Source organism: Penicillium mononematosum, assembly GCF_028829835.1.
Source record: "Penicillium mononematosum strain IBT 11891 chromosome Unknown utg000005l:1.0-9366267.0:1.0-9372171.0, whole genome shotgun sequence".
NCBI classification, from domain to species: Eukaryota; Fungi; Ascomycota; class Eurotiomycetes; order Eurotiales; family Aspergillaceae; genus Penicillium; species Penicillium mononematosum.
The window spans coordinates 1,607,620-1,619,486 of NW_026643275.1; the positions used below are offsets into that span (position 1 = coordinate 1,607,620).

Consider the following 11,867-nt stretch of genomic DNA (forward strand, 5'->3'; position numbering starts at 1 on the left):
TACTTATAGTTGCTGTTGCGAGTCGGGCTTGTTATGAAAGGGCTATATCGAAAATATAAATGGATAGGAATGATCATTAAACACTTCAATTTGCGCCCATAAGATCAGATAATCAAATTCAAGTCAGTCATATAATATAGAGTTGACGTAAAAAGATAGTGTCCATCCATAGATGGACGCTATGCTCATATAAAAAATTTGTGATCACGTGATATTCTCGAAGTTTTCAGTTTGCACTGTCTGCTGTTCCTTCAAACTACACAAACATCAACCGTCGCGCCTCTTATCAGCCAAGCACAACTAAAGCTGTCGAGGCTTTTTTTTTATATTGTTTCGCCTCGGCCTTCTTTCCGCTGTGACGCGCTTTTCACCCTCTTGGGTGTGGCGCGCTCGGAGAACTGTGTTCTGACCAAGCTGCATTGCCAATGAGTGAAGCTATTCATTAGGTCCTCTACAACAGCTGGATAAGAGCTTCAACTTGAAGGAGCTACCTACCCTTCTAGAGATAAAACCGAGATCTCGAACGCGGTTCGATCCTTCTCTCAGATTCGCTCTAGTCGGGTAAAATTCATTGTCAATCTTCTCTATCTCACTCGTCGCCACCTTCCGACACTACCAGCTTACCGATTCGAGTGTCTCGAGGCATCTAGCCCTCAATCGGCACCATGAGCTCTTCCACCAACCAACATCTCCCCACAACCTCCTCCGACCTACCCTCCCAGCAGACCGCGACCGCCCCCCACCTTGACCCGAACGCGCAATTGGCCAACAACGGATATGCACCTAACGACAACCAACTCGCGGGATTAGTCGAGGCAGCCACTGCCGCCGCAGACCAAGATGTCTCGCAATGGGCTGCCGCCGCAGCAGTCGCCGCCGCAGCCGGTGCGGCGGGCCATCACCACCAACTGGATTCATACACAGACATGGACCTCTCCGAGAACGGGTTCGGCGACGCGAACTTCGGAACTGGCATGAGCAGCGGAAGACATATGCGAGTACCCAGTCACACGGACCATTCCCAATCCTCAGGGCTCACGCGCACGGCAACCAAAAAGCGCAAGCGAAATGACGATAATCTCGACCCCGCCTTGGCTGGCGCGGGTCTCTCTGCCGCGCAGCACCAGTCGCATCCCGCACAGCAAACGCCCCATGGCTATACCGGAGAGGGTATTGACATTCGCCCCGAGCAGCAGCAGTCCCTGTCGGATGCTCGTGCAGTGGGTATTCATTCTGCGGCGGCGCTGTTCCGCCAGCCTTCTAGCAATAAGAAGTACACACGACCTCCCATCTCGAAGATGTTTTCGTCCCTTGAGATCTCACCGGAGAACTTTTTGCATCTCCAGGCTGCTGCCAAGAATTACATGCTGGACGATGAACACCCTGAAAGACGGGATTGTGTTGGTCAGCGTGGAAAGGGAGATACGGAAATGGTCAAGCTTCGCCTTTGGAACTGTGTTCGTCAGTTCCTCGAGGCTGAGGGGAACGGTGAACGGTTTTTCGGAGAGAATGTCGTTAATGAGGGCATGGGCCCGAGAGCCTACATCTGGCCGCGTGACCAACACAAGATCATCTCATTGGTCATTCCTCTGCTCAGGCGAATGGTCACCAACGAAAGACAACGCCAATACGCAATCGAGACCCGCAAAGGAGGTGGTGCTGAAGAACGCCGCCGCCGTAAAACGGAAGAATTCTCAAATTTGAATAGCCCGCGCTTCTCTCCGGAGCAGCATCTCCAAATGCAAAATCAGACGTCCCATCGCGATGATCTGTCGCAGTCAATGCCCCCTCCTCCACAGCCGATGCAGCAATCAGCAATGGATCCGTCTCAGCCTGTGCAGCTTGGTCTGACCGACCTCCTTCTGGATGGATACACAGTCGACTGGGAACAGATCGCCCGATCCTATAATACGTACAACGAGAACTTCGAACTCGACAACCTATGGTCTCTCTCGGGTCTCCAGCAACCCGATTGGCGTGGGCTCGTCGCTGCAGTTGACAGCCATTACCACGTCATCCACAACGGAGACTACAACTGCCCGACGAATTGTGAAGACGAAAACATCAACCGCATCATCCACGCGGACACTACCTCAGGTCTCCAATGGCGCATCGGCGGAGGCCGCAACCTCCCAGCCCGAGACGAATTGTAAGCCATTCATCCTTTCAAAAACCAGTGTGGAATATCAACTAACAATCCCATAGCGCAAGCAGCATCACCCGCGACGTGTCTCGCATTATTCGCGAGAACATCGCCTCCCGACACGGCCACCCGGCCCAAGCACCCGACCCCCACTTCCATCAGCCTTTTACTCCACTCCCGGAATCAACGCCAACAACCAACGCAGCCACCTCGTCTCAGGGCCAAGGCCAAACCTCCCTTCGCGTCAATATCCTACACAACGGAAAGCGCATCCTCCCCAGATTCGACCTGCCTGCGGGCCAGTGCCCCGACATTGGTACGGTCAAGCAGGCGATTCTCCGTCGCTACCCGGGCCAAATCCCCGGTTTGCCGGCATTCCAAGGTGCCCACGCTGCTACACATGAAGCTCGCGAGTCCGCTGTTGTGGATGGGTGGAAGGTCAAGGTCTGGTTGCCGGATGGACTGTTACCTGTGCAGAGCCAGAAGGATTGGACCATTGCATTACTTTCGACTGATGCTATTGATTGGATGGATGGGGAATTAAAGGTTCTTGTTGAGGTTGATGAAGGGAATGGGCAGTAGTCTGATCTTTTGTTTTTCTTCTACTATATCCCTGTTTTTCTATGTTGGATAAGTTGTATCGTTATACCCTCAATCTCAAGAACCATTCCAAATTATTTATATTGAAAATGTCTTGTACAATGCATATCCTCGGTCAACATAACCTTTTCGTCAACGGTCCAAGGTTGCACGCAAATCATAAAAAGTGGAGACAAACGGAAAGGTGGGTCGGGCTCTACACTAGTCCTAATTGGGAAGCATATATTCATTATAAAATTAACAATCAAACAAAATATGTCAATGTCTCGCCCTGGTAACCGAGTGGGAACCACATAAGGGCTTGTGCCTGTAATTCCTGTTTAGGCTTTGCCTAGGTGGGATTTACCGTGCAAGTGACCGGAAGCCTGTGGTTCAACCCTCGCCGTTGAAATTGATCCCTTTAACGGCGACACACGATCCCTTTCCTGGGATCAGGGGGCTTGTAAGTCATTGGCCGATGTGACCGCCCATCACACCCCGTTGGCAGCAGCGTCCCCAGGTTGTAGAGACGCCCCTATGTGGGGCATTTTTTTCCTTTCTTGATGTATGTTTTGTCTCTATCTTCGCATCTTGTTGATGGTGTTCTGGCGGTTTGACGCAGAGTCACATGCAACATCCATGTTAGCACCTTCTCTGTTATAGTCTCTAGATATTTCTCTTTCCATGTTTCTTTCAAGATATGATTGATCTCTTTTCTTGCTTCTGGTGAGGATGATGCTATTTCTTAGCACCTTCTCTGTTATAGTCTCTAGATATTTCTCTTTCCATGTTTCTTTTAGGACATGATTGATCTCTTTTCTTGCTTCTGGTGAGGACGATGCTATTTACCTCCCACGCTTCTGCTACTTCCTCTCTTGAACCGAAGCATCAGCTCCCCCACATGTCACCACCTTGACGTGAGCAATATATGTATGTACCAGGTTCATAGCGAGTATAACCTTATGAAGCAAGAGCCAAAAGAGTCAAAAGCCTTAGTTGGTATATACTCCAGCTTCTTCCAATAAATATCTATGGGGACTCAAAATATATTTAGCCTGTTAAGTCACTTCATTGCAACATGACATGAAGCGAATTATGTTCTGAGAAGAGAATGTAAATCATCCAAAGACTCGATACTCAACTATACTCAACCATCCATGCTAGCACGTTCGAGGCATGTTTGAGTTGGCAAGTCTATATATTGCGAATTACACAAGTCTCACATATTCAAGTCTTCAAGGTTTATATTGTAATCAAAAATATGCGAAAGGGAATCCCATGCCTCATAATACAGGATAAAAAGGTAAAGATGAGCAGGGCCTGGAATCATGCACATCTTGAATGCGTCTTGCCAAAACAGCAACAAAATAACAACCGCTCTATACGCCATAACGCACCCCAAAGCTAAGAGAACCGGGCCCGCTGAGACCTCATTTGTTGTGTACAAGCAGAGTACGGAGGGAATCCCAGTGGTCTGAGTCGCCGTAACTGTGGTTGAGAAGAAGGTCAGCATCGGGAAAGCAAATCCGAACGCCCGAATAACAGGAAGTGAGGTAGAATCATATGTATTGGAAGCAAAACATACATGTACACCATGCTACTCCGCAGGCTGGACGCCAGCGTCTCCGGGTGCCACCGGAAAATATACATGACCATTGCCCAGGTCATACCCGCGAAAACGGGGTAGGCATTATTCGTGATCTTAGTGCGTGCATCGGATGTGATGAGGGAGGAGAGGGGGTGCATGTTGGGTTGGACGGCGAGCTTGGCGAGAGCGAGCATCACACGCGCGAAGACGTAAATAACAATCTATATTAAAGTTAGCTCTGCAGTAGAGGCGGAATTTATTCCGGAGTCGAAGTTTGAACGTTTCCACAGTCAGTGGGAAGTTCAAATCACATACCTGCTGGCTAATACTGCCCGGCTGTCGTCCGAAAACTGCATACCCGCCCAGCAGGCCTGCAAAGAAGCTATCATATCGGCCTTCTTTCCCGGCGCCACCTGGTATATTCCGGAGAAGAATCATAGAGGCCTTGTAAATCATGGCGAATGTGGCGAGGTTCCGCGCATGCTGGCGGGTTGCTTTCAAAACGAGCTTCGTCTTTTCGCGTATTCTAGATAACGAAGCGATCAGTTTCGTTCTGCGTAGAGGTAAGGTCGGGCGTGCGGAGTGACATACGTCCCAGATCTGAACAAAAATATCATTCTAGAAGCAGTCGGTATCGGTCAGCTATGCCTTGTAGCGGGGTTTTCGGCTGTCCGAGGTCCAACATACACCAGCGCATGCGGAAAGCGGACTTTTGATCCATAGACGATTCCATTGCGTGCGCCCTTCACTAATGACAATAGCGGGGCGAGCTCGGGTTTGAGAACGAGCGCATCGAGTTGGGACTGCGGAGAGACCTGTCAATACGGTTGTGTATGGTCGGAGACGCTGTGGGACTCACGAGCAGTGTATCCATGGCGTCTCTAGACCTCGGTAAGAGGTCGGGCTCGTTTCGGGGTGGTTACAGGGGCGATAGACGACGAGAAGAGACCAAGAAATCGTCACGGATCATGAGGAGGAAATAGAGTAAAAAATAATGAGTTCCTGCGGCTGGAGATGTTAGGGGAGGGGACGGCACTTTAGTCGGTTCCCGCATCGAGAAGGGCCTCGGCATGTGAGAATACAGCCGACGTCATGGTCACGTGGCTGTATATAAAACCTCAGCTACGAGCATACGGGCAAATCTTGTTGATTTTAGTACAAATAATGGATGGAGGAAATGTCTCTATTAGAGGTAGAGGTTTTTAAAATAACTTTTCATATGCCGTAAGACTGCTCATACAGGCGCAGAAAACGAAATCCCGTCCGGCCCAAACTCCTTAGCGAAAAGAATCATGCAAATCAATCGATCTTAGTTTTTCCGTGCCTTCTTGTGGCTCTCAATCTCCTCATCGGAAGAGACCTCATCCACTTCCATCATATCCGCAGTTGGTTCATCCTCCTCGTCCGATGATTCCATACCCGCCCGACGCTTGAGACCCTTCATCTTACGGGTCTGCAGTTCAGACAGATCCTGCTTGCCGAGGTGAACACGACCAATCTTGTCACCCATAGAGTCCATGGTGACGTTCTTCTTGGTTCGGGCTTCCTCGTTGGGACGCTTGCCCTGCTTCATGGACTCCTTCTGAACCTCAGGAGCAGCCTGGCGTGTGCGACCGACCTTGAAGTCAAACTTGGGACCGACCTCCTGCAACTCCACGCGGGGCAGCTTGTGGCCACTGCGCTTGGTGACGACTCTGTACCAGCGCATGTGGATGATGGGCGAGAGGCCATCTTGGGGCTCCTCCGCACCAACCATCATCACGTACTGCAGACCCTCGACATCAACCTGGTTCGTCTCTTCACCCTTGAACATGTCGAGAAGGGCGCTCTTGAGGATGATGTGCGCAGTCAATGTAGGATCGTCCCAGGGGCTACCAGAGAACAGCATCATAGGTCGCAGGCCGAGACCGACGTCCATGACAAGTTCTTTGAAGGGCGGGATGGTCTCACCATCTCTGGGGGGAGCAGCATGAGCTCGACGAGATCGAGTAACTCTGAGTTGTAAATCCGAGCCAATGTAACGCAGTTGGGTCGCTTCTTGTTGTGGCTTCCGAATGCTACGAGTCCACACTCGTTCTTGTTCGCCAAGAATTCCAGGCTCTCTGAGTTCTCATATGGGTGCAAGTTCTCGTTCTTCTTGTGGAAAAGAACGTTGTGGGGCTTCGTCAAAGCATGGAAGGTCTTCAGCACGGTGTCCAGCGGTTGGGGGCATTTTGCGCCGTGGAAAATCAGGGTCTTCTTGGGGGGGTTCGATGAGTTGCGGCTCCCGGGCTTTGAGGATACGCGCAGTGCGCGGGTTTTTGGCTTTCCTAAAGGGTGGAGTATTAGAATTGGATGGCAACCTCGATGAATTGCCATAACTTACACTTCTCTCAGCATTTTGTAGTGAACGATCGGCAGAATGACTTGGGGTAAAAATATCAAATGAGCGGAAAAGTTTTGGATTGCTGATGTCTTGGCACTCTTATCGATAAGCCAATTACGGAACTGGTCACGTGCTTTGATGTTCTCTGATTGGCCACTTCAAACTACATCCACTACCACGCAAGGCATATCTGTCTAATAGTTACCTTTGCATATAAGTACGGAGTTGTCTGAAAGCACATATCGTCCTTTTTGAGAAGTCGAATTGAACAGCTGAGAGTTTGTCTAGAATACCTTGGTTTCTGTCCTGAATATCCATTCTACAATGTATATATATATATCAGCTTCCAACTTAAACGTAATATTATTTTAAGCCTTGCTTTACACACATTTATTTTCCTACGGACTTGCGCTTCTGTAAGGCTAAATTTGTAACTACAATAACAGCCAGATAAGAAGATCACTTGATTGATTATTACGATCCAGAACAAAATCAAAAAGCAAAAAACATACAACAGTGAGGATTCGCTGGTGGTCACCCACCCAACTACTAACTCACCGGCGTGTGGCTTAAGTACGGCTGAGCGGACGGGAAGCCCTGTTTTCCACACCCTATGGTCGTATGTATCAGGTTATGTGTTAGAATACCTCATGTCGTGGAATGTGGTCTTCCAGTGTGGTTAAATAGGTAGAGATAATTGCTCTCTCCACCAAATAAATACGAGGTACATATCCAATTGCAAATAATATAGATTCAGATCAGCTCGATAAGACCAAAATAAAGAAAAATTATCACGCTTCGTATATTACATAGGATACATGAGGAAGTACATATATTTTATCAAGGCAGAGAGGCTTTAACCGGGCCACGACTATACACCTCCAACCTCATTCCAAAAAATGTCCAGATGATCAAAGAGCAGCAAGAGCCAATGCAGCTGCAACACCACCCGGCAGCCCAGCGCGCGTTTCCAGTAATCATAGGCATAGCAGCGTTGCCAGATTCAGTCTGGCTGGTGGCAGCAGCGCTACTGCTATCCGAGGACTCGCTAGTGCTAGTACCAATGCTAGTACCACCGGTAGTCGAGGCAGCGGTAGGAGCCGATACGAAGGCACCAGTAGTGGCGACAGCCTTCTCCGTTCCAGTTCCGGTGATAGTGACAGGCATCAAAGCGCCGCCACCGGGAATTTCGGTGAGGGCGACGGCAGAGGAGAAGGTAGTGGTTATGCCTTCCTCGTCGAGGCTTACGGTGCAGGTCACGCTTTTGGAATCATACTGGCAGTTCTCAGCGATGGACCTGTTTCAGGAAATGATCAGCTATGACTTGTGGGGTAGAAGTGGGTTCTTTATAGGGCTGGATATACTCACATACGTCCCGTGGCGTATGCCATGCTAACCGTTGAAGGGCCTTGGGCCACAGTCATACCATCATAGGGAAGGCCGCATTCGGTGGAGTCAACGCCAGCAGCACACTTGATGAGATATTTGGTCATGGAACCGGTCTAGGATAATATTAGTTAGGATTTTATAGTAGATTGATAGAGGGATGGTTATACTTACAGTGCCAATGACCTTGCCCTCAAGTGGTTGCTCATCGATGCCAATTAGGAAAAGAGAGACTGTGTCGGTAGCGATGGCGGCAGTGGCACCGGCCAAAAGGACGAAAGATTGGATACGCATGTCGTATTGATTTAACGAATGTCGGGGTATATAGTCAAACGAGCGACAGGAATGGAAATTGTGAAAAGATGATTAGAGGAAAAGATAGAGCGGCCAGCGCCTTCATATACGACAAGAATTTATTTCAGGGTCTCTGCAGGTTTGGGCCAGAGCCCAGTCGAAAGCCATTTCGGATAATGCATGTATCGCGTTGAAACTGAAGCATCCTATTGGCTCTTTCTTTGTATTCTTAAGGACTAAGCGATGGCCTCTAGCCTGTTTAGGTGCTAGCGTGATGCTAGTGTCGGGCGAAAGTTATACCGCTATATCTAATTAGGCCATTTCAACCCCTTGGCTGCCAAAATAGCTCTATTGCCCCCCCTAAAAAGTCGGATCGATGAAACTCCGGGTTTTCGACCAATTTTACACGGGATAAGGTTTCTTTGTGAGGATCTGGATTTTGTGATTTTGGCCATATTTGCCTGATATTTGCCGGTTACTATATACATGGTCTGGTTTACTTCGTATCTCCTCAAAAACATTGCCGTGTGAAGATGTTCTAATATGCTGAAATACGATAACCCGAGATGTGCCCAAGTAGACTTATAGTGCTCAAGTCAGCAACAAAGGCAACCTTACGGAGTAGAACCTTAGAAGTTTTCACGCTAGTCCTTTAGTGGACCGCCTACCCGGGACTGCTTTGGTCAAGGGTGTTGCCCAGGCACCTGACATCGCTAGGATATTAAGGTCATGTTTGACACCAATTTGTTGCAGAACGGCGCTCATCACGACGCTGTTAATGAATTGAACTTGACGGGAAGAATGAATGGAGCAGGCGATCTTGCCAAATAGACAATTTCTTTAGCGATCTGAGAGAAAGATATGTTTTTCTACACTGTTAATTACCCTGTTTACTTGAAAATACCAGTGTTCCCATGAATTAATCCGCGCATATACGGTCGAGTATCCTGTTGGCTTTGTTCAGCTTCGTGAAAATGAAGAAAATTAAGGTTAGAATGGGGCTACGGGGCTGCAGGGCTCTATTAAGCTAAATCTACTTTCGTATACAACATACATGGTGATTTGTGAATGGCTTTATATTTGTAGATGCAGATCAGATGAAAAAGGGGGGGGGATCAACGTGGGGTTGATCATACCCCACGTTGATCATAGAAGTACCATGTGGCTAGGGAGGTTCGGCTGTGTTTTTTTACTAAGGCAATACCATAGAAAATGGCACTCGTATTGAAGACTGACTGCCAAGAGTGACCCTTCCGAAAGGTGTTAAGCTGCTGTGCCAATAGCGTTTACCAGAAAGAAAACCGAACAATCCCGCAAATTCAAGGGGACCAGAAGAGCTCGATATCTCTCGCCTTGGTCATTTCCTTAATGTCATCGAGCAAATGATCGGCTTGAGTGAAGAGGGTGATTTCTCCCTTCTCGAAACCCGCAAAAACCATCCCAATAATAACACGCTTAGTGCCTGTTGGTGTTCTTCTTTTACAGCTAACCATTGCTCCGGAATCCCCTCGCACAGAGAAAGCCTCTCCTTTAAGACCAGTAATGGAATACCCAAGGGTGGTGACCGTGGTAACAACCCCATCTTCCATTTCGGCTTCAATGTTGGCAACCCGAAGTCCATTGTAAACCCCAATCCTATTCCCAGAGCAATAACTACGATATCCGTGCATGAAAACTTCATCCCCATGCATCTCTAGGCTTTGTAGAATCGAACGCGGGCGAAACTCTCGGGGATACCACGGGTTATTTGGTCGAAGAACTACAAGGATAGAATAATAGTTGGCGGATAGAAGTCGAAGGGAGGAGGTGAAAGAGTAGAAGAGAGGGTAGGAATAATCTAATTACAGTCACATACCTCGTTGGATGGCTGGCGAGCAGGAATTAAGTGAACAAGGGCCCAGTCAAGATTGGTAGAATAATTTTCACCATCTTTTCCAAGGCCAAAGTTCTTCCGCTTGAAACCAGAGGCAGAAAAAACGTGTCCAAGCAGTTGATGGCCATTTTTAAAACGATCATGGAGGGTCTGAAGCTCGTCTTTTTGCTGGTTGATATCAGACTTGATCTTTTCATAGCCCCGGCGATGGTTGCTACTGAGCATGTCGAGTGCATCATCTCGTTCAAGTTGTTGCCACATCCGATACTGCTCCTCGGCTTCAGTTTCTTCAATTACCTCCTCCATCATCGATACGCCTTCTCTGTAAGCAAGTCGAGTTGGGTGATCGACGCCAAGCAGGCGGTTAATATCCGTGTTGGCGATGGTTGGGGTTGGTTGGATACCATTTTTGTTCCAGTTCTCGATTACTTGGTGGCCATGTCAGTATTACCAGGGCTCCAAATATAAGTAAGAGGTACTTACGCTCTTTATCCCGTTGGGAGAGACCAGCGAAAGGGGGGACCACCACATGCCAGCAAGTCAAAGCAAAGGTCCTCCACTCATCAGAGGATGGGTGTTTGAGATTCAGGAAACACCCCAGAGTGCCACTACTGTCATGGTTTCGAGATGAAGCAATGGACTCGGTTGCCATGGTTCGGCCATCATTCTTCAGAAGTCCTTCGAGAAGGCCAGTGCTGATCCCTTTGCGGCCCGCCTGATACACCGGCCTATCCATAACAATTTCAACAGCCAGCATTTGGAGACGCCGCTTCTTCAGAATAGAAACCACTTTCTCCCGGGTTTCAGTCCAGTCTTGGCTGCGATCGACCAGTATTAACAGGGTTGGTGAACAATCCAGGAGCGTGGGGCCTCTGCCACGTCGGAAGCATCCAATGAATCGAATTGAAGTTAGGTCCAATCGAACTAAAAGTTCCTTCAGGAGAGGCTCCCATTCCCAGAATACTTTGTCTTTTTGGAGAACAGGGTAGGTATTCATCGGCGTGAAAACTATGGGGTCTACAATTTCTACCGAGCAAGAAGCAAGGTTATTGCTAATCAAGAGACCTCGTAGCTCTCTTACGCATTGGAGACAAGTGTCGTCCACTGTCCCTCTCTTTGCCGGGATGTAAAGAGTCAAGCAGGGCTGTGGCTCGGGGTCGATAATAGACTGCCTACCGAAGAAAGAAAACCTAAGACTGACACCGTGTTGGTTGATATGGTACTTGTCGATGATGTTGAGGATTTTCTGCCCAAGTTCCCAACCTTCATCCGTTTCGAGACACGTCGACCGGAATTTAACATGATTTATGGGGACGGGTATGTTCGCTGTAGGAAGGGAGCACAAATATGGCCCCCCGACGCGAAGATCCTCATTGTGTAGGTTGTCATGGGTCAATCGGCCTTCATCGTCGCTACTTCCCCAAGAGCGACGCTTGCGTCCATCATCCCCAAGTTTGCCTTCCTCATCGTTGAAATCCCCACTTCGGCGCTTACCGTCATGTCTCTCGAGAGATTCTCTGTCCGGTAGCTCTCCACGCATTTGGATGACCAGAGGAGATGCATATGAGAGCTCATGCTTAGAGCCACGTGAAGCAGATGGCGCGAGTGCAGGTAGTGTCGCCATGATTTGATGAGAAAT

At 48.7% G+C, this 11,867-nt stretch overlaps 3 protein-coding genes across 3 annotated transcripts, besides 6 other annotated features; 1 reads left to right on the forward strand and 2 right to left on the reverse strand.

Moving 5' to 3' along the window:
* Positions 1-665: 665 nt before the first annotated feature.
* Positions 666-2,725, forward strand: N7519_008708 (uncharacterized protein; the record flags this gene model as incomplete). Its single annotated transcript, XM_057295483.1, has 2 exons — positions 666-2,149; positions 2,206-2,725. The coding sequence occupies 2 exons, from the start codon at positions 666-668 to the stop codon at positions 2,723-2,725; spliced, it is 2,004 nt and encodes a 667-aa protein (XP_057143365.1).
* A 1,427-nt stretch (positions 2,726-4,152) lies between these two features.
* N7519_008709 (Tim17/Tim22/Tim23/Pmp24 family protein) lies at positions 4,153-5,184 on the reverse strand (the record flags this gene model as incomplete). Its single annotated transcript, XM_057295484.1, has 6 exons — positions 4,153-4,210; positions 4,308-4,531; positions 4,626-4,836; positions 4,902-4,928; positions 4,998-5,125; positions 5,170-5,184. 6 exons carry the CDS (start codon positions 5,182-5,184, stop codon positions 4,153-4,155), a joined length of 663 nt encoding a protein of 220 aa, XP_057143366.1.
* A 435-nt stretch (positions 5,185-5,619) lies between these two features.
* Positions 5,620-6,265: a sequence feature (Protein overlapping with rRNA (N7519_008710, KAJ6178249.1) was converted to a misc_feature.).
* Positions 6,266-6,303: 38 nt separating this feature from the next.
* Positions 6,304-6,619: a sequence feature (Protein overlapping with rRNA (N7519_008710, KAJ6178249.1) was converted to a misc_feature.).
* A 614-nt stretch (positions 6,620-7,233) lies between these two features.
* Positions 7,234-7,286: a sequence feature (Protein overlapping with rRNA (N7519_008710, KAJ6178249.1) was converted to a misc_feature.).
* A 338-nt stretch (positions 7,287-7,624) lies between these two features.
* Positions 7,625-7,972: a sequence feature (Protein overlapping with rRNA (N7519_008710, KAJ6178249.1) was converted to a misc_feature.).
* A 71-nt stretch (positions 7,973-8,043) lies between these two features.
* Positions 8,044-8,177: a sequence feature (Protein overlapping with rRNA (N7519_008710, KAJ6178249.1) was converted to a misc_feature.).
* Positions 8,178-8,235: 58 nt separating this feature from the next.
* Positions 8,236-8,355: a sequence feature (Protein overlapping with rRNA (N7519_008710, KAJ6178249.1) was converted to a misc_feature.).
* A 1,693-nt stretch (positions 8,356-10,048) lies between these two features.
* Positions 10,049-11,852, reverse strand: N7519_008711 (uncharacterized protein; the record flags this gene model as incomplete). Its single annotated transcript, XM_057295486.1, has 3 exons — positions 10,049-10,114; positions 10,211-10,656; positions 10,712-11,852. The coding sequence occupies 3 exons, from the start codon at positions 11,850-11,852 to the stop codon at positions 10,049-10,051; spliced, it is 1,653 nt and encodes a 550-aa protein (XP_057143368.1).
* Between the last annotated feature and the right edge of the window lie 15 nt (positions 11,853-11,867).